Source organism: Ctenopharyngodon idella, chromosome 19 (assembly GCF_019924925.1).
Source record: "Ctenopharyngodon idella isolate HZGC_01 chromosome 19, HZGC01, whole genome shotgun sequence".
In the NCBI taxonomy this organism is placed as follows: Eukaryota; Metazoa; Chordata; class Actinopteri; order Cypriniformes; family Xenocyprididae; genus Ctenopharyngodon; species Ctenopharyngodon idella.
The window spans coordinates 13,775,361-13,797,948 of record NC_067238.1 but is presented as its reverse complement, the minus strand read 5'-3'; the positions used below and the strand labels follow the sequence as shown (position 1 = coordinate 13,797,948).

Here is a 22,588-nt window from a genome sequence, read left to right as displayed (position 1 = left end):
AAAAAAAAACTTTTTATTATTATTATTTCATTAGTTTTAAAAATCTACCAAAAAAAAAAAAAAAAAAAAAAAACAGGTAGCGGAGTTAAGCATGCAAATTCTTCTTATGGACATAAAATGTAGCTAAAAAAAAAGAGGTTAACAATAAATTTAAAGGGATAGTTCACCCCAAAATAAAACAAATTGTCATCATTTACTCACCCTCATGTTGTTCCAAACCTGTAAGAGTTTCTTTCTTCTGTTGAACACAAAAGATGATATTTTAAAGAATGTTGGTAACCATTGACTTCCACAGTATTTTTTTCCTACTATGGAAGTCAATGGCTACCGTCAACTGTTTGATTACCAACATTCTTTAAAATATCTTCTTTTGTGTTCAACAAAAGAAAGAAACTCTTACAGGTTTGGAACAGCATGAGGGTGAGTAAATTCATTTTGGGGTGAACTATCCCTTTAATATTTATATATATATTTTTTTCTTTTACATGAAATAAAATGATGTGTTTTAAAGGTCACCTATTATGCTAAATCCACTTTTATAAGGTGTTTGGATATAAATGTGTGTTGGCAGTGTGTGAACACAATCATCCTACAATGATAAAAATCCACCCACTACTTTTTTAATCCCCATTAAACCAAAGCAGTCTCATTAGACAAGCCGTTTTGATTCTCTGAGTAATGTGACGTCACATTATTCATGCCACGCCCACAACCGCTGACTGACAGTCCTGTATTATCATAGTTTCCGCCCTCAGCGAGCTGTACGCTGTCCGCCATTTTCTCCACGCTCGAGCAGCTGTATCAACAACAATGTCTGGTAAGTAATTGAGATGTTTTGTTGTTGGATGTAAGAGTGAACATAACAGTCTTCATTAACGCAGTGGATCCGTTTTATTTGTGAAGGGAATGCGCCACAGATCTAATATACACATACGATTTCTGTAACGTTGCCTGTTCTTTACGTTCACAGACATAACAGACTGTTTATGTGAACTGTGTGTGTTTTTGACAGAACCTTGTGTGTATTTCGTATTTGACAGTTTAAACAAAACAAAAAAATGTGAAAGAGAAGTTACTCACAAGACTTGACGTCTGACAGCCAGCTGTCTGTGTGTGTGCGCTTCAGAAATGTGCGCTCAGAAAACGATCCATTAGAAGTTTAAACTGATATAGCTTTAAAACACGTTGAAATAATAAATTTTAATGATTAAAGAAAAACTATGCTATCCGTGAGAGTGCTCGCGATATAGATGATAATCAAAACCAAGCAGATGTTTGTATTTGGCAGAGAATCCGATTGAGGCAGGAACTGTGATCGTAGAGAGGGGGCGGGGCACAGCAGCTCATTTGCATTTAAAGGCACATGCGCGAAAACAGCCTGTTCTTGACTAGTCAGAAATGGGTTTTTACAACATGGATTTATAAATGATCTGTGGGGTATTTTAAGCTGAAACTTCACAGACACATTCTGGGAACACCTGAGACTTAAATTACATCTTGTAAAATGGGCATAATATGGGACCTTTAATGCTAAAGAATAATTAACATTTACTCTAAAAATGTAGCTAATAATAATTTGCCAGTTTGGTCCCAATAACTAACAACATTACAGTAAAAAAAAACAAAGTAAATATATATAATTAATGCAAAAATTACAAATGTCCTCAGTGTCGGTGTAGGCCATGCATAGCCAATGCATATTTGCTTTACATTACGAATTGCACTCTGGCACATTTTGGAATGCAAAGATGCACAAAACTGAATATGACGTCTGCGTAGGGTATGTTTCAGGCCGAGTTGTGCACCGCAGCCAGAGCCCCAATGCACAGCCGAGCACAGCACAGTGAGAGCCCCGTCTCAGAGTGGCAGTCTCTATGTGGCAGCCACTAGCTTGCACAGGCAACTAGAGATACCACAGAGTAATACTTTTTCAGATTTTCATATTGACCTAGGCTTTCAACAGTGAGAGTCTGTAAAAGAACAGAGGAAAGAAAAAGAGAGAAAGAAACAGAGAGAGGGAGAGAGAGAGACAGCGATAGAATCACGAAGAGTTACAGATATGAAGGATTAGAGAGAGGGAATACAGTTCAAGAACACACACAATGATATATAACACTACTCGAGCGTTTACTGACATCACACAATCACAGACGAGAAGCCAAAACACTTCACTAACACTGTAAAGAGTTACACTAAAGAACAAAACAAATGAACCAAAGACGCAATGATGGAATAAAAGGATTGAATAGAATAAACGGAACAGACAATGAATACACGAAACACACAGCTTAAATTGTCCAAACACACTGCCCAGCCAAAAAAAGGTTGCTGTTTGGATTTAAATAGACAAATATTTTAGAGTCTAAGATGGGATCATTATTACAGTGATTATTATGTTTCTATCATGTTTGGCAACAGTCTTTCTAACCCTAACTGATGGATTGTGTAGCTTTTCATTTCTAAAACAACCATGTATGAACGGAAGATGAATCACGGCCATATTCCAGAATGACAATGTCAAGATTCATCAGGCTCAAATTGTGAAAGAATGGTTGAGAGGGAGCATGAAGAATCATTTTCACACATGAATTGGCACCTCTGAGTCCAGACCTAAATTTATTGAAAGTCTTTGGGATGTGCTGGAGTAGACTTTACAGAGTGCTCACCTCTTGCATTGTCAATACAAGATCTTGACCCAAAATTGATGCACCTCTCGATAGAAATAAATGTTGTGATGTTATTTCCATAAAAAGGTGCATCAGTTTTTGGTCAAGATCTTGTATTGAAAATGCAAGAGTCGAGCACTCTGTAAAGTCTACTATTTAAATCCAAACAGTCACTTTTTTTTGGCTTGCCAGTGTATAATCTCATGGAATATTTTCGGAATGCCACAGTATTAATATTTGAACTAGAGAACTGAACCCTGTTATCTGACTTGACCTGACCAGTGCTGTAAATATGTAAGTATGAAACTAAACGGAACCAAAAATTTACTTACAGTTTTTTGTCTATATTATTGAACATGCACAAAATGTGTATTCTACAACAAAGCACACTTCATGGGATACTGTATCCCACAGTGCAGTGCATTACTTGACATTTGCTCCATTTCCACTGTGATGTAAAGTGAAATATCAAACATGGACTACCAATATTTTTTATACTTTTTTACATAAAATATACTACTGTTCAAAGGTTTGGGATCGATTCTTAAAGTTCTTAAAAGAAGTTTCTTACTGTATGCTTACCAAGGCTGTATTGAAATATTATGAAAATAACAGTTTTTAATATATTTTAAAATGCTTTTTATTTATTTTATTGCATCCTTGCTGAATAAAAGTTTTAATTTCTTTCCAAAAATAATCTTACTGACCCAAACTTTTGAACAGTACATAAGTTTATTTACTGACTTATGAGATGCCACTTGTTGAATTAATTATGCAAATAGTGTGAATACAATGTAGCACACTACTGTTTGAAATGTACTGTTTCACCTAATATTTCACATACTCAGTAGGCGGTATGCAGTACATACTAGAGTTGTCAAAAGTACCGATTTCAGGTACCAAGTCGGTACTGAAATTTTAAAAATGTGACGATACCAGCATTTCCCACTAGCATTTTGAGTGCTATTGAGCAGATTCTTAAACACCTCTGATTGGCCATTGTGTTCACATGCTCAACAGATGTGTCTGTGATTGGCTACAATGACCAACACACAGAAGGGTCTGAAAACCTTTTGAAATCGGGAGATACGACAGATACGTGAGCGTTTGAAAGCAGGCGTCTATCAGCAGACCGCTGTCGTTCGGTAAAGAGCGTCAAAGATGTCTATTTACAACATGCTTTTGAAGCGTTGATCAATGTAGCCAATCACAGACATATCTGTTGAGCTCGTGAACACAATGGCCAATCAGAGGTGTTTAAGAATCTGCTCAACAGGGCTCAAAATGCTAGAGGGAAATGCTGGTATTGTCACATTTTTACAATTTCAGTACCGACTTGGTACCGAAGTTGGTACTTTTGACAACACTAGTACATACTGTGCAGTACGTTAGTATTCCATTCTGAACATAGCCATGAGATACCAAACCAAAGAAGATGACAAACACACATTAATTATACTGAAAAATGGCAAACATGTGTCACAGAAAGACATTTAAACACTAGCAGAGATACCAATACACACTACAAAATCCTAAAACAGAGAAAGAGAGGGGAAAAACCAGGGATCCTCACAGTGACAGTGGCCAGCAGACCCTCGGGCACGTTGGCGACGATGATTCCGATGAGGAAGATGACGGCCTCCAACCAGGAGTAGCCCAGGATGATTGACAGGATAAAGAAGCTCACGCCCAGGAAGACAGCCACGCCGGTGATAATTTGGATGAAGTGCTCGATCTCCTTGGCGATGGGTGTCTTTCCGGTCTCCAGGCCGGAGGTCAGAGTAGCAATACGGCCCATGACAGTGCGGTCACCGGTGCAAACGACAATACCACGAGCAGTACCTGACAGAGAAGAGAAAACAGGGACTTTTAATGGTCCATTCTGGCTAGTGACCTAATCAACCTGTCATTTATTTTGTTATAAATGACAATTACATTATTCCACTAATTACATGGCTACTTGCCAAATATGTAAGGAAAAAAGAAAAGGAAATATTGATTTGGTTTGAAATTATTTTATTACGTCAGAAGAAAGAGAGTGTAGATTGATAAAATATCTGACCACTGAATACCATGATTGACCAATCAGAATCAAGTATTCCAGACCACCTGTTATTTCTGTTGAATTGTGTGGTGCTAGGTGTACATAAATTATACCAGATACCATTTCAATTATTGGGCAAATGAAATTATACTCGAAAAAAATTGAAGCCTTTTTTTAAGATTTACGCAATTTAATTAATTTAATTAAATTCCATCAAATTGAATTGAATAATCCTTAATCAATTGTTTAATTCAAATATGTAAGGACTATTCAATTCAATTTGATGGAATTAATTAAATTGCGAAAATCTTAAAAAAGGCTTACATTTTTTTAAGTGCACTTACTTTGCCTTAATACAAATTATATATTATAAATACACCAGTATTGGGTTAGTGAGACTTTTTTTTTTTTTTTTTTTTATGTTTTTGAAAGAAGTCTCTTATGCTCACTAGGGCTGCATTTATTTTTTCAAAATATAGTAAAAACAGTACTATTGTGAAATAAATCAAAAATAACATAATCTTCAGCATCATTACTCCAGTCTTCAGTGTCACGTGATCTTTCAGAAATCATGCTATGCTGAATTGCTGCTCAAATTTCTTATTTCTTATTTTCAAATTTTTTATTTTCACATCTTAATTTCACATTTCTTATTATTATCAATGTTGAAAACAGCTGTGCTGCTTCATATTTTTGTGGAAACTGTGGACCACAACTACATGATGTTAGCTTTGGCCAAATAAATCTCTTTAATAAAAAACACTAAATATTAATTAATATAATTAATATAATATTTTTTTCTTAATCTCAGACCCTCAGTAAAAATATCCAGTATGACATTGGTTTGATGTCTTGTTTTTTCATGAGGTCTGTGCAACATTCTAGAAACCTCATAATCATATTGTGTAATCCTCTAATCCACCACATGGTGGCAGGAGAGTGTCACCCTGGAGCTGAGCCTGAATCTAAGGACATCATGATATCACGAAACACTGACACCCTGCTGACAGCACACTGAGCAGTGGACATATGCAACATCTCTTGACCTATCAAAACAACAGCATTACACGACTGACTGAAGTGCTGACACATTTATACTGCACTAACACTGACTGAGAGGGAAATCAGGGTCATTTCTGAGAGAACTAGGCCTATACAGTATATGTAATAGCTTTTATTAAAGCAGTTGGATTTGTTATAAGGAATATTAATCATCATTCTGAAGATGGAAACCTGTGAAACAACTGATGAAACTTCATTTACAGATACAGAGAAGAAAATGTCTGCATATTATTCATTTATTCAGTTGGATCTGAATTGATTAGTGTCTTATCATCAAAATGAAGCCATATGAGTGACATAGAAAGAGAAATGTGTGGAAAAACAAGAGGGTGTGAGCAATCGCGTGGGCAGTTGACAAGTGGCAAGATGGGGAGCAAAAGTGAGAGGTTGTTGTCATGACAACATCATTCCTCCATGGCTGTTCTTGGCAAAATGACCAGAAAAAAAAAATAATAAAGAGACGGGAAAAAGAGTGAAATGAAAAAGCAAAAATCGATGGGAGAAGATGAGTTCATAAAAAACAGGAAATGAAATAATGGAGTGAGAGAGACAGAATGGGGGAGAAAATGGAGCAGTGATGCAGCTGCTATGGCAACCGTACCCTCAACACAGTTGGTGGAGAAGAAGGCGATGTTACGGGTTTCCAGAGGGTTATCATGGGTGCAGTCAGGTGACCTGGTCTGGGGCTCTGATTCACCGGTCAGGGAGGAGTTGTCAACCTGAAGAATTATAATATATATTCATTTAGGGTGTACTCACACTAGGCACGGTTGCCTTGTACCGTACCCTGGCGTGTTTGTCCCCCCTCCCCATTCCCCTCCTGGCTTGCACTCACATTGCACTTAAGCACGCTTACGTCATTTACAATGCAGCTTTTTGTTTTGAAGAAACACACCCAAGACCAATGGAACCGTGCTCTGGCCCACCTCTTGCAAGCGGGCTAGGGGCAGTTAAATGAACCGCCCAGGGTGCGGTACAGAGCGATCACACTAGTCAAACGAACACCGCAGTACAATTAAAGTGTGTGAGTAAAGTGGAGGCGGAGTTTGAGAAGGAATTTTTTAAATATATTAATGTTCGTTGCTGATGAATTTTGATATAAAATATTTAAGTCCATGTTTGATAATCGTAGACCTTAAAGGGTTAGTTCACCCAAAAATGAAAATTCTATCATTAATTACTCACCCTCATGTCGTTCCAAACCTGTAAGACCTTCGTTCATCTTCGGAACACAAATTAAGATATTTTTGATCAAATCCGATGTCTCTGCATTGACAGGAAGTTAATTTACACTTTCAATACCCAGAAAGCCACTAAAGACATATTTGAAACAGTTCATGTGACTACAGTGGTTCAACCTTAATGTTATGAAGCGACGAGAATACTTTTTGTGCGCCAAAAAAACAAAATAACGACTTTATTCAACAATATCTAGTGATGGGCGAGTTCAAAACACTACTTCATGAAGCTTCGAAGCTTTACGAATCTTTTGTTTCGAATCAGTGGTTTGGAGCACTGCCAAAGTCACGTGAACCATTGAAATATCGAAACACTTTAACACTTTACTAAATTAACTTGCTGTCAATGAAGGCCTCACTGAGCCATCGGATTTTATCAAAAATATCTTAATTTGTGTTCCGAAGAGTAACGAAGGTCTTACGGGTGTGGAACGACATGAGGGTGAGTAATAAATGACAGGATTTTTATTTTTGGGTGGACTAACCAAACAATCAACATGGGCTTGGTGCATCGGGGGGCCAGTGGGATGGTCAGAGTTTATATTAATTATTAATGCAATATACATGCATCTCTGTATAACTGTACATCTCCGCAATATCTCTACTGTAGACCACATACAGGTGCAAGAGAAAGATTGCAAGTGTTCATAGTAAATATTTCCATCCATGTTTGTATAGATACCTTGCAGCCGTGTGCAGAGATGATCCTGAGGTCAGCAGGGATCCTGTCTCCTCCCTTCACCTCCACCAGATCACCAGCCACCACCTCTTCAGCATTAATCTGAAGCTTCTCACCTTCACGGATCACTAAAGCTTGCTGTGGACCACGCACACACACACACACACACACACACACACAAACATACACATCAATTTCAACCTCTAATGGCTCTAAGGCCAAAGGAGAGATTAGAGCAGCATTAATACAGTCTAGAGGCTTCAGAGACTTCCGCGGTGGGAGATAATAATTAGGATTATGACCGGAGAGGCAAACGGGGATTAAGATTATTGGACTATATTGGTTATTTGAGTATATTGCACCTCATTCTTCTTTTGATCCACCCAGACTGTTATTTTCAAGTTGAGAAGCTCAACTAGAAATATGCAGTGTGACGGCTGGCAATTTTGAATTATCATTTGGATAAAGTAGGATTAGGACTCAAAAAAAGCGCAGATGGGAGTGGAAAGTTCTGCGTGTGATCTACTGACGATGGGCAAATGAAAGAACACAGATGCAGTCAGATCATTTCCATAATGACCAACACAATCTACCGAGACTAGTGCAAATTAGCGTCTGGTTTAAGACATGCTTTTTTTGGGTGGTAAATAATGGCATAAATACCAGTAAATTGACTAGCATAAACCTTAGTAAATCACCTTGCATGATTCATTTAAATACTCTCCTCCAATAAATTTTGCGTCTGAAAGGGAAACTCCTAGAAATTAATTGCTAAGTTAGTAAATCTGACCTTAAAGGTGATGATACATGGGCAACTTTTTGAGCAATGTTGCCGAATGTTGTTGCTTGGGCACCATTGAGTATATGCAACAAATTTTGATCTTAAATATCCAGATAGAAATTTGTTGCCCATTCTCATTATTAAGGTATTAAGGTATTATTAAGGCTGTTGGAGGAAGTGGTTTTGTGTACCTGGGGAACCATGTTCTTGAAAGACTCCATGATCTTTGAGCTCTTGGCCTCCTGGAAATAGGAGAAGCAGCCGGTGATGATGACTACAGCAGACAGAACAATCCCCAGATACAACTGCAGAGAAGAGAGAGACAGCAAAAGGACAGGTTATCAAACTAGAAAATTCACAAGAGGTCACACCTTGATTTCTCTGATTCACCTTGTGAGCTTTTCTGTCCCATTTAGGTGAGAACCCAAAACGGAAGGCATTACGGTCAGAATCTCCAATATATCACACCAGAAATCATGTAATTGAAGCAAACCATGAATAATTATGATATAAAGGTAGTCTTTTCTCTCTGTTTTGCATGCATCATTATTTTGTGTTCCTCTTTTTTGGCTCTTGTTACAGTGTATTCTTAACCTGAATAAGTACTGTTTATAGAGGTACGATAGGCAACGCTATTAGGTATTTATATCATGTGACACAAAAGAGTTCAAATTGTTAATTTTTTCCCATGATTTAGGGAATAATCTTAGTTTTGTTGTTATTTTGTTATCATGAGATTTGTAGACATGGTTTTAAATGAGGTATACAAACCTGACGATACCACATATTGAAACATAATAATATATTTATATTTATTTTATTTTATTCATTTGTAAGTAACTAAATTGTATGCTAAATGCATAAATGTAACGTAAATGTAGTAATAAAATGCACTACCATTCAAAACTGTGGGGTCAGTAGTTTTAAAATCAAATGAATACTTTTATTCAGCAAGGAATTGATCAAAAGTAACAGTAAAAAAGTAAAAAACAGTAAACAAAAGTATCACAGTTTCCCCAAAAATATTAAGCAGCACAACTGATTTCAACATTGATAATAAGAAGTGTTTCTTGAGCATCAAATCAGCATATTAGAATGATTTCTGAAGGATCATGTGACACTGAAGACTGGAGTAATGATGCTGAAAATTCAGCTTTAACATCACAGGAAAAAAACATTTTAAAATATATTAAAATAGAATTTTTTTATTTTAAATTGTAAGAATATATCACAATATTACTGTTTTACTGTATTTTTGATTAAATAAATGCAGGCTAAGTAGTGTACAGTATGTTTCATGATAAAAATAAATTAAATATATGAATCTCCTTTGACAGCTTTTCAAAGCTAAAGATGAATTTTGGTCATGTTAATAGACCAATGCGTTAATAGACCAAAACATTGACCTCTTAACAAAGTGAAAGACTTTTTTAGTAAGAGGGACTGAAAATGGTTTTGGCTTAGAATTAGTTTACTGAAATTAAAATGTGAGAGGAGGTCAGTATTACTTCTCATTTTTATTCTTAACCCAACCTTTTCAAAATGTTTTCTGCCGCTCATGGCTTTTCTCCAAATTTTTGCTTTAGTGCTTTTTCGCCAAATACATTATGAAAAGAAATAGATCAGTTTTAATATGGAATTATTAACAAAAATAACACAATACTCATATTACAAATAAAAGGATTACCGATTATGGCCTTATCTACTTGCAAGAAAATTGTCTTGCATACTCCAGACAACAGCATATTACATATTTCATGCACCCGCCAAACAGTGTTAATGTATGCAGTGTTCTAATGAGGCGTATGTGTGAGTTCTCACATTGTCTCCAGCAGGCTCGTCCTCCGTGGCGGCCTGGATGGCATAGGCCAGGAAGCAGAGGATGGCTCCGATCCACAGCAGGATGGAAAACCCTCCGAAGAGCTGTCGGCAGAATTTGACCCACTCCGGGGTGGTGGGGGGCGGGGTGAGAGCGTTGGGACCATCACGAGCGAGGTACTCCGCCGCCTTAGCATTAGTCAGACCCTTCAGGGGACAAGAGAGTGTGAGAACAAATCTGATTCAAGAGTTCACATCCTCAAACACTACTGCACTGCCACTAGGGGGCGAAGGAGATTTGTTGAGATCACAGCTCCTGCTCTAAAAAAGTAGTGCTTTAGACAAGCTCATCAAGGTTTACTTTTAAGCTGCTTTGGATGAGGAGAATATGTTTGTATATGTGTTTTTTGTGTGTGTGTGTGGCTCATAGGTTTTTATGGCTCATATGGTATGATATAGGAGAATATGGAAGTCATACTCAAGAAGGAAAAACACCTCAAAAACACCTCCAAAACACGTTCAAACTGAGCAAATATATGCAATTTGGTGCACTTGCTGATCTTTATGTGGCCAAACAGATTTGGTTGCTTATAATGCAAACAGTATATCAGGCAACTTAAAATGCATATAAATATCAATTGCCACTCTATATCTTCCAATCATGTCTTAGAAAGATGATATTTAGATGCTTAGTTTCATTATCAAATCTCTGTAGTTTTTATTGTGGGGGCAAAACAATACAATGCAATGATAATTGAGAGAAATAAATGTTCCTCAGAAGTCTGATGTATCATATTTGATTCTCATATCTTAACATGCTTTTTCTAAAAATGATGTCTAACTGTTCATCTTTAAAAAAAAAAAAAAAACATTTATAATATAAAAGTTATTTCTAAGTTTACTTGATCATGTTCATAATTTAGAGGCCTTAGAAATGTGCATATCAAATGTGATACAGCAGGCTTTATAGGGTTAATACAAGCTATATCTAACTGTTTTGCAGTACATAGTGAAAGTATGACTGCGTTTTAGTGCCTAGCAAAATAATAATAAAAAATTTATTCTGAGAATAAAGTTGTATCATTACAAGAATAAATGCTACAAGATTAAAGGGAGTCGGGAGAGTCAACTCAATAAGATTTTAAAACTAAATGGGGTCAAAATAAAAAAGTCAGACTGCATTTACTTACATAGTATGCAACAAACATTTTTCAAAAAAAACTTTTTTTATGTTACGTATAAGCAAAAAAGTCATACAGGTTTGGAATGGTGCAAGGGTACATGACTGTATTTTAATTTTTATTTCAACTTTAATTTTAATTTTTTATCCCAAAAAACAGAAAACAGATGATGTAACGTTATGTGAATAATGTAGAAATATTTAGAGAAAAAAAAAAATCACATTAATAATAGGAATAGAGCGCCAGGGCAGCCTTATCTGTGAGGTAATGGAGGATTTAGTTCAATTATACTTGGATAAGATTTACCAAGAAAGAATCCTTGGTCTTTTGAGGCATCAGCATCGATTCTGAGGCATTATCTTTAGTATCCAGACATAGCAGCAGTTATGAAGGAAATTGAATTTATTCAAGAGAAAGAACAGGACAGATATTCAGGAAATTGCCTCTTTTGTGCAATATCAAATAACAAGCAGTGGCCGACTCCACTTCACTTTGATGTTTCTTTCCTTACGATTCTCATATTACTACTACTTTATTCCCAAAATATTACACTTTAATCTCGGAAATGTTACTTTATTCTCAAAACTATACCTTTATTCTAGTAAAAAGTCTCTAGTAAAAACTTTATTCTTGTAAGATTTTCACATTTATTTTACTGTTGCTCTACAATGCCATCATATGAAACAGCTGGCTTTACTTTACATGATTTATTTTTAAAATGTTCGAATTGTTCACTGCAGATGTGAGAAACTCACCTGTACAATGTCACTGTTGAACTTTCGGCATACTTCTTCAATTGACATCTTATGCTCTGTCTGCGGAAACAGAAAAAGACAGTCTAAAGCCGCACAAAGAATGAATGAATTGCTATAGAGTGCAACTGACCACAAACCACATCCTTGCTACATTTGATTCAAGGCAAAATAGTATTTGTAAATCAATAAAATATGGTGTACTTAAAATTCTGTATGCGCCACTGAACTAGCCTACTTCTCCTATGAAGCATTGTGGTAAAATGACATAATTGAATCAGTTTGTAGAGCATAAAATGTTTCATTATAGGTTACTGTTTATAAGTAAGCCTATAAAATACTTGGAGTATAAGCATTAAATGTTTGAAGTTTATAGCAAAATATTCATATATAGTACAAACAAGAACATGAGGATGTTTTATATGTGTTGATGTGTCTTACCAGTGGTACTTCTTTCTTCAGGTCATCCAGGTCTTTCCCTCCCTTTCCCTTCTTGGGAGACTCCTTCTCATCTTTGTCTTGCGTGGTCGCCACGCGGTAGCTGTCCGACCGTCCATACTGCAGGGAAATTTTTTTTGTTACTTATCTGCGAATCATTTATCTGTGCACAACATTATTTTTAAATTCATGTGCCCTCGTATCTTTTCTCATCTCCGATGACGTGTTTAAGGCCCCGATAAACTTCAAGATAAATTGAAGAATCCTGCTTTAAAGAGCTCCGCCTTTCTTCAGTTCAGTCTGTCGAGGTCAGACGTCCACGAGTAAAAACATGAACACACTGGAGATCCGCTTTATAGTAGAAAATGAAGTTGTAATTCTAAATGAAAGTGAGACTGACTGTTTTTCATGTTTAATACTGTAAAGCTGCTCGCTTTAAAGCAATATACTGTATAAAGTGGTATATAAATAAACGAGATGTGACTTGACTGGAGTGCCGATTTGCAGAGCTTGTGCAAACATATTAACATCGCTATGATCAGATGCTTTCTTAACTGCTGTTTTCTCACCATTGTCATTTTTGTTCTGTTTTTATTTTGTTGTTGAAAGGAAAGCGTGCAGCACATATTTACATATTCATCTAAAGGCTGCTCTCAGCAGTTTTGGTGGCATCGGGATGTTCGCTAACAATATACCACTGGTCACATATTTCAAATTTAATTTTACCCCTAAGCGAAGAACGAAAAAGAACTTTGCCATGAGTATATAGGGCCTTTACAAAGGCGGAACAACCTGTCACTCACATGAGATCGATCCAATCAATTTCATGATAGACAAAATCAAGTTCCACTCGACATTTTTTCCTTATTCAAGACACCGTTTCACTCAGATATACATCACAACAGAGAAGAAAAGACTATCGCAACTTCATTTCATGCCGACTTTATTGAAAAGTGTCCCAGTCGAAACCTCGATATAATAAAATGAACACACAGATGGGCTCATATTTAAGCATCATGCCGCAGCCCCTTCTGCTGCACTGCGAGAGACACACAGTCCAGGAACTGAGGAACTGACTCTTCCCATGTCTGAGGGGGAGAGGGGAAATGCCAACCAGATAATGCTTCATCCACAATCCTGATTATCTTTGAAACTGCAAAGCTTAACCAGGAACCCCATGCAGGATATGGGGGTGGCACGAGCATGGGGGCTGTTGAGGGTGATCTAGTGCGGTTAAATCCACATTAGGGCTTTTCATTGATGTGACATCCCCTGATTTGCCACGTGTGCCTCTGTGACCTATTTTAGCTTGCATGCACAACTAGATGGCATTATGGTTAAATCCACCATTACAGCACACCAGCTTGCCTTGATGTTAAAACGCAATGCATAAAATGTACCCATAAATGTTTCTGATGTAAAGGTTGGTTGATAATATTTTCTAAAAAAATATTAAAAGAAAAAATAGTTTGAGTGTTTAGATTTTAATACATAGAACTTTATTCCAAGCACATAGAAGGATACCTGGTGAAGTCGTTAATATTTAACTTTAACCACTGATAAAATATAAACATTAAATAGTCATAAATATTTTGTCTTTCATTTATATATATATATATATGTACACAGATTTTATTTGTCATTTGGTTGATTATAAGGTTCAACTACACATAAAAAAAATGCTATAGAAAGTCAACAGAATATAAATATTGAATAATTCTAAAAACAGACCAAATGTATTAAAAAAAACTAATTGTTTATTATAAGACTTACCACTTAACACTATTCAATTATTATCAATTCAAATATTCAATTATCAAATATTCAATTATCAATTTTCTCGAATTTTAATTTATATTTCTATTTTAATTTACAATAGATAGATTACAAATACTGAATGATGATAAAAAAAAAGCTATCATTTATTAGCAACTATTATTTTTTTATCTGAAACAACTTATGTTCCTCATAAGGGATAACTCAATATTATTTAGAAACTATATTATAGTATTAATAAAAAAAAAAGTGAAAACAAATCCAATCCCTAAAACGATGATAAAACAACTCTTTAACCACTTGTTTTAAATGAAATACAGTATGTTCATCATTATGTTCAACAGACTTGCTTTTGTTTAAAAAAAAAAAGCACTAGAAAGGATAAAAAATAAACCCAAAACACTACAAATAGCCAAAAGGCCAAAATTGTAGCACCCTTGTGGCAGTGTGTTGAAACGGTTTGACCATCTGTCAAGGATTCCCTCTTTATATCCTCTGGGTGAGACGGCAATGTAGGATTAAGACTGTTTACTACAGTCTGGATTAACCTACTGAACAATCGTAATCCTGCTCCCTCCTTTTCTCCTCTTCATACCTTCAATCGCTCACGTTCTTTTAGATACATTATATACTGTCTGCTTGTATATTTACTGTCTTTACGCCCTTAGTTTACAGAGTTTGCTGTCTAATGTAGTCTAACCAACTTGATAGCACGGCCTTACTTGGGTACACTGTGTTCTCACTGTATTCATTCAGTGAAACATAAATTTGACTGTTTGCAGTTCTCTCTTCATCACTCACGCACACTTGCACGCGTGCAGTCACAGTTACATACTCAGTCATGACCCCGAGATCAGATGTGGGACACGTGCACATTCATGTCAAAGCCCATTGGCCGCTGTGCCATAGGATGTGTGAGCGTCAAAGCTTCGGGAGAACTGTAGCTGCTCCACTTTAAGTAAATCCAATGGGTACTGTCTCAGACCTGATTAAGATTACATTCTTTCAGAGACTCACGACTGAAACGTAAGAGGTGCCTGGATGAGGACTTGAAGTCTGAGACCATCATGTTTATATTAATGAAAGTTCACTCAGAAATGAAAATTTTGTCATCACCCACAAGTTGTCCAAACCTGTATGTTTTTTTTTAAGAAACTATTTTTTGAAGTTGTAAAAAAGATTACTGGAGTACGTTTTAAAAGAAAATACTATATCAGTTTTTCAACTTCAAAATGTTGTTTAATTCAATGTGTTATTTGCGTTTCTTTGTAATTATTTGTGAAATTTTCAAGCAATTTCTGAGTAAAAATTGTTTCAATCCTACGGCAATTTTTTTTCAGTGTACAAAAGAAGATGTTTTGACATCTTTTAAATACATAGTCAAAATGATCCAAAAACACCATTAAAATAGTCCTTAAAGGCCCGTTCACACCAAGGACGATAACTATAATGATAAATTTGTAGTTAAAAAAAAAAATTCTAAAAAGAATAGCAGAATCCACACCATAACTATAACGATAACGGCACTGAGAAACAATATCGTTGGAATCACTTTCAGAACAATTTTTTTCCAGCTGATGAATGATAAAAACATTGACAGCCAATCAGAATTCATCCTACTTTAAAGAGCTTGAGGATTTAAAGTGGCAAACGACAAAACTGCAGCGTACTTAGAATAAACAGAATGATATTGGTGTGGACCACTGGTGTAGACACTAATATAGTTCTGTCATGACAACTCAACAAGTGTTTGGCATGGTATTGGGTATGACAATGTTGATATATTTGGTCTTTAATAGTTTAATAATTTAATTTTGCCTATATTTGGCAAAATAGATCTGCTACGCTGCTGATACTGTTATTGCTACGAGACTTGTTACTGCCAGTACATACACAACAAGCTGCTGTGAGCAAGTAAGACATACTGCTGCTATACAAAATAGCATACATGAATTACCTGTAGCAAATCTATACAAGTGGAGCTGGGAAGAGGGAGGGTTTCTGAAAGCGCTGCACTCATGCTAACCAAGTGCCATATAGAGAATGATATAATTGCAAGAAGGTTGAGTTAAGGACAGAGTTAAGCCTGTGCTATCTAGAGTTTCATGACAGAACTTTGTATTTATTATATTTATCTTAAATATAATAAATGGGCCTTAAGACGTATTGCAAGTCTTTTGTGGTCAAACTATACGGTAGACTTTTGGAGGGAAACAAGTCTCATTTGTGTTATGTAAATATGCGAAAATTCAAATTTGACATTTCACAACCGGTTACAAGACACAAGAGAACCAAAAATGTTTGGTATCATTGATACATAGCCATTGTATGGCTTCTGAAGACTTTCATGGCTCGTATGGACCACCTTTATAATGCGTTTTGCCATTTTTGGAGTTTGACAGCCATTGGTCCAAATTCACTTTCATTGTATGTAAAAGAGCAGTGTGAACATTCTGCCTAACATCTCCTTTTGTGCTTCACATAAGAAAATCTTACAGATTTAGAACAACAAAAGGTAAATGAGTAAATGATTCATTTAATAAATTAATTTTTTGGAGAACTATTCCATTAGGAGCTAGTGGATATAAAAATGATTATGATAAAAAAATAAATCACAAAATTGTAGTTACAGATGAAACAAGGCCATCAGTTAAACCTCTCTCTCTCTCTCATCTCTATCTCTGTCCAAGGCTTCATGTAATGGTCTTGAGGACATGGAAACACACAGTGTACAGTACATGCAGTAGTAAATTAACAAAACGCATTGACTCCCTTTGGAAACCTTGCTTCTTAATAACTACATATAAGACAGCAATAAAAAAGAAACCACATAAAAATGCTGAGGCTAAATGACTAAATGTTAGAGCTATTTATCATGTAGCAGTAGAAAATCATGTAAGAGAACGATGGGTGTTTAAGGGTCAAATTACATGTTTGTAATATGCTATTAAATAGACAATTCTCTATCTAATTTAAATATGTTAAATGTGAATTCTATAAATAAACCTTGATATAAATTTAAAGGGAAAAAATAATTTGTTTTTTATTTTTTGTTCTGTCCTTGTGGCTAAAATTCGTAAGTAATTAGAATTTAAATTATGTATAATAATACAGAATTAATTTTAGAGCACCCCAGACTGTTTGTTGAAGCAATCAGTGGTTATCTAAATATACAGTAAAGCAACCTTGACGTGGAACAAACTGATTAAAACCTGCTATTGACATTTGAGGGCCAATCAAATAAGCTTGCCGGCTGACCTTGAAGGTCCCACAGGATATGACATCATGTTGGCGTCTGACAAATTGACTGATAGCGTGTCTGCTAGCTTTGCTTCATATGACCTGGGGCTTTGACACAAAATAAGACTTGATTGGATGCTTTAGTGGAAAGTACACACACACATACATATCCAAAATCACTCAGTGAGAATGAGCTATTGAACGGCGTCCATTACACAACCATCTATTATAAGACATTTCACCACCAGTCTCTTTCTCATTCACGCATAGACAATTATCAATCAAGCAACATGTAAATCGGTTTGAATTTATATAAATAGATATTTATTTTCACCACCGACAAACTAATAGGCCTATATTTTCAAAACAAAATGGTGGGAGACACCATATAGTGGAATTCTAGGAAACTAAAACCAAAAGAAACTGTTTAAGCTCAAACATAAGTTCAAATGTAAATGTTCCACCTGATTTCACACTAGCAGATGACTTTCTTGCAATTCTAAACATCCTAATCACCTGCAGTACCCTTGAAGCCTTCAGACAGACTTGCGTCTTTAGATGCATGTCCCAAGGGCATTGTAGAGTCACCCTCCAAGAAACATTCACAGCATACTAATTGCCGACAACCCCAAGCACCTGAGCCTCCTGGTTCACTGCTGTTCTCAAGGTGACACCAGGTAACCACCTGCTGTTACCCCATTGTTCACCTTTCCTGCCCTGCCCACCTTATTCCCTTACTGTATCAGCCCATCCCATTACTATTTCAATGCTCAAAACCTTGGCTACAATGGAATATTATCATACAGCTTATGCAGTCCACATTGTATGCTGCCTACTTTTCTTTAAATTACCATGTGAGAGAACAAATTATGCAAATATAAACATTTCAAATGTTACATTGCATGATTAATTCAGGGAGTAATCATAAACATAATTTATGATGGCTGAATTCATCCAATTATCATCTCTGAAATAAAAGTATATGTATGTATATTATATATGTATATAATGTAAATGTACATTTTTTTAAAAATGCATTAAATTGTATAAACTCTCAAATAATGTTTTAAAGGGTTAGTTCACCCAAAAATGAAAATTCTATCATTAATTACTCACCCTCATGCCGTTTTACACCCGTAAGACCTTCGTTGATCTTCGGAACACAAATTAAGATATTTTTGTTTAAATCCGATGGCTCCGTGAGGTCTACATAGGGAGCAATGACATTTCCTCTCTTAAGATCCATAAAGGTACTAAAAACATATTTAAATCAGTTCATGTGAGTACAGTGGTTCAATATTAATATTATAAAGCGACGAGAATATTTTTGGTGCGCCAAAAAAACAAAATAACGACTTATTTAGTGATGGCCGATTTCAAAACACTGCTTTAGGAAGATTCTTAGCGTAACGAATCAGCGTGTCGAATCATGATTCGGATCGCGTGTCAAACCGCCAAACTGCTGAAATCACGTGACTTTGGCGCTCCGAACTGCGGATTCGACACGCTGATTCATAATGCTCCAAAGCTTCCTGAAGCAGTGTTTTGAAATCGGCCGTCACTAAATAATTTGTTCTTTTTTTTTTTTTTGGCGCACCAAAAATATTCTCGTCGCTTTATAATATTAATATTGAACCACTGTACTCACATAAACTGATTTAAATATGTTTTTAGTACCTTTATGGATCTTGAGAGAGGAAATGTCATTGCTCCCTATGTAGGCCTCACGGAGCCATCGGATTTAAACAAAAATATCTCAATTTGCGTTCCGAAGATTAACGAAGGTCTTACGGGTCTGGAACGGCATGAGCGTGAGTAATAAATGACAGAATTTTCATTTTTGGGTGAACTAACCCTTTAAGATACACTTAAAATAAAGGTTCTTTATTGGCATTGATGGTTCCAATAAGAAACTTTCCGTTCCACAAAAGATTCTTTACAGTGAAAAAAATGTTCTTAAGATTATTAAAAAGGTTCTTCACACTAAGAAAAAAAATTTTTCTTTTAAGAACTTTTCACTGAAAACAGTTCAAATAGTTCAATTTCGGCATCACTGCGTAAAACACCCTTTTGGAACCTTTATTTTTAACAGTGTATCAAATTTTGGTTGCTAGTCCTTCCTGTTTAGAAATAGAAGAGCAAGTTGAGTGCACTGCATTGTGGGATACTATGTCTAAAAATCACTAAATTTTTCACTCATTCACTATTCCTTACATAGTGCATGTCATTTAGTGCTGTAGGAACAGAAATGAGACCACGTACCTAACTATAGTATGTACTAAAATCAGTGACAGTAAATCAATGCAATAAATCTTCGTTCTTTTGCCTAATATTCAGTTCATAATGACTGGAAATATAAACAACTGCCAACAAGTATTAACATATTATACAGTGTACATAATTGTAAGAAGTGTACAGGTATTCTATGCATGTGATAATAAATACTATACACACATTATACTGTATACACTAGAAACTGTAGTATGCAATTCAAACTGCAAGAAATGTCCACCTGATACAAACTGCCAACATCCCCAAGCACCTGAGCCTCCAACAAATGACTCACTGCTTCTCTCAAGGTGACACCAGGTAACCACCTACTGTAACCCCATCATTCACTTTCCATGCTCAATTTATTCTCCATCCCCACCACCCTCTCAAGCTCCAGCCTTCGCCTAGCGTATTTTGCCAATCACGCATTCTCTACCCATTGATTGATTGGCCCAGGACCAATCAATCATCGGCGACTGTGAATATGACCCCGCCTTCTCATCATCGCCGCCCTCGTGGCGCTACACAGACCAATCACGGTACTTGTTCGGGAATTTCCACTCTCATTGATCAGCCTCCACTTTGACGCAGTCACCGACCGTCGAGCCCGGTTACCCCTCCGGGCATCACGACCGATATCAGCATGTAAAAACGACACAGAGACCGAGATACAAAACATCCCGTTCCATAAAAAGATATCCTTTGAAGGAGAGTAGGCTATTTTCCTGATTTGTTTATCTTATTAAGAATTCCCAGGTCGCAAAAATAACCTTAGGAGATGTTTGGTGTGACGAGGAGTTCGATATATTCGCGCTTCTATCGTGAATCATCAGACATCCATTTTGACGCAGTTGTCTGCGCGTCTTCTGGTCAGTACGGCTTTGAGATTTACTGTCATAACTGTGATACACAAGTTTAATGTTGCATAGTCGGCTGTGAAACTATTGAAACGGGTCAGAACAGATGCAGTCATCCCAAATCCATACGCTCCCCCCACCCATCCGTGGTTAACGCCTTTCATTTAGGAGACTGACAGCATTTCTCCTCAGACTTCACAGACAGAAAATAATTGTCGAAAAAAAATCATTCAATCAAATTAATTTAAGATGTCGCTTTTCTAGCTAGTAAACTTTGCTGTCGTCGTTAAAAGGAAAATATTCGATTTATGATTTCAAAAAGGTATAGGTTACAATGTTACCTGAATTCACAAATGAGGACTAACAAAATTGACCTCTCTATGGAAATGTTTTCTGGTGTCGTTTTAAAAACACTCGTAATCCCGAATCGCTAACCGCAAACGGTCATTACTGCGGCCGTCAACGTTATAGCTATTCCTGACGCGCAATCACGTTTGACAGAACGCGCAAACGGAAACGTTATAGCCTATTCATATAATGTAGGCTACTACTGAATATGTTTTATTATGATTATCTTACATGTATGTATTTGAAACATATTAGTCATCATAGTTCATTTTGATATTTTATGTCATTTTTGCGTTTAACTCGGTGCGCCTTTATGCACCGAATGAGACTAGTAGTGCCTATTCCCATTTTTAGCTAGCCTATCTATGCCAAACGCCTTAAATATTAATGATGTATATACCTAATATGACAATATGTGCATTTAAATTCACCAATATGCTTTATTTATTCCCTTTAACCGCATCATGACGCATCGGATATGGTGCAAAAATGAAGCATCCGACTTGACGCAATTGCCAAAAGATCGTGCAGTGTTATGTATACACAATGTCAATGATGTTAAACCCACAGTCCCACATAATAACTGATAAATGTTATCATTTACAGCATTGTCATTAGTAAGCAATACGTTAATTGAGAAACATGCACCTGTTAAATGCAACGATTTGACACGAAATAGCCTGTACCATCCAAATCTCATAAACCAGAAATATTCTGAAGGTGCATGTCATACAGAATGTGCAAACATTTAATATACATTCTTACCCCCATTTTGGAGCCGTCAGTCGCTGTCTCTTCAGTCTATCAACTGCGCTTGGTTTCAGTCAAGCGGGAGAGAAGAAAAAAAATGAAGCTCTTGAACGGATAACGACGGGCGGCGTTTGAACGACCCTCTGTCTATAAATTAAATCAATTTATGCATAAGGTTACCATGCATAATAATATATTAGAGGGGCTCTACATGAATAAAAAACTTAAAGAATGGGACAGGCTGCATTGGTTTTAAAAGCACATGTGGCTGCCTTTGATATAATGATAGAAGAGCATATGCAGCGCAGAGGATTATGAAGCGTCTCTGGCTGAATGATGCCGGTGAGGCGAGGAGCCGAAGCGCTGTCTGCCTCTCTGTGTCCCTCCGCCGCTAGTGCACATACTCGTTATCCCTCCGCGTGTGACAGTAGCTCCGTAAATGCATGTAATGTACAGACATGACAATGAGATTGTGTTATATTAAGAGAATATTACAAGTATTCAGCTCAATTGAAAAAAAAATATCATAAGACACTTGCTTGATTGCCTGCCTACCTGATTTTAAAATGGATAATTATGCTGAATCACAGCCAAACCACTGTTATAATGGACATTTCACTAACAATGAAGTGAGGTGAATTGCCATAATGTGGGGCATTTTTTGCATTTGAGACTTCTGTGACATAT

The 22,588-nt window shown here is 36.3% G+C and overlaps 1 protein-coding gene across 1 annotated transcript in view; it reads right to left on the bottom strand.

The window, feature by feature from the left end:
* Positions 1 to 22,265, bottom strand: part of atp1a3a (ATPase Na+/K+ transporting subunit alpha 3a) — a 34,258-nt gene extending 11,993 nt beyond the window's left edge. Inside the window, exons 1-8 of the mRNA XM_051872989.1 lie at positions 21,917 to 22,265; positions 12,663 to 12,779; positions 12,225 to 12,284; positions 10,292 to 10,495; positions 8,662 to 8,775; positions 7,693 to 7,827; positions 6,374 to 6,491; positions 4,240 to 4,508 (exon numbers count right to left, since the gene is read on the bottom strand). Of these exons, the coding sequence (XP_051728949.1) occupies positions 4,240 to 4,508; positions 6,374 to 6,491; positions 7,693 to 7,827; positions 8,662 to 8,775; positions 10,292 to 10,495; positions 12,225 to 12,284; positions 12,663 to 12,779; positions 21,917 to 21,922 (1,023 nt within the window). The 5' untranslated portion in view covers positions 21,923 to 22,265. The remainder of the gene's footprint in view (positions 1 to 4,239; positions 4,509 to 6,373; positions 6,492 to 7,692; positions 7,828 to 8,661; positions 8,776 to 10,291; positions 10,496 to 12,224; positions 12,285 to 12,662; positions 12,780 to 21,916) is intronic.
* Between the last annotated feature and the right edge of the window lie 323 nt (positions 22,266 to 22,588).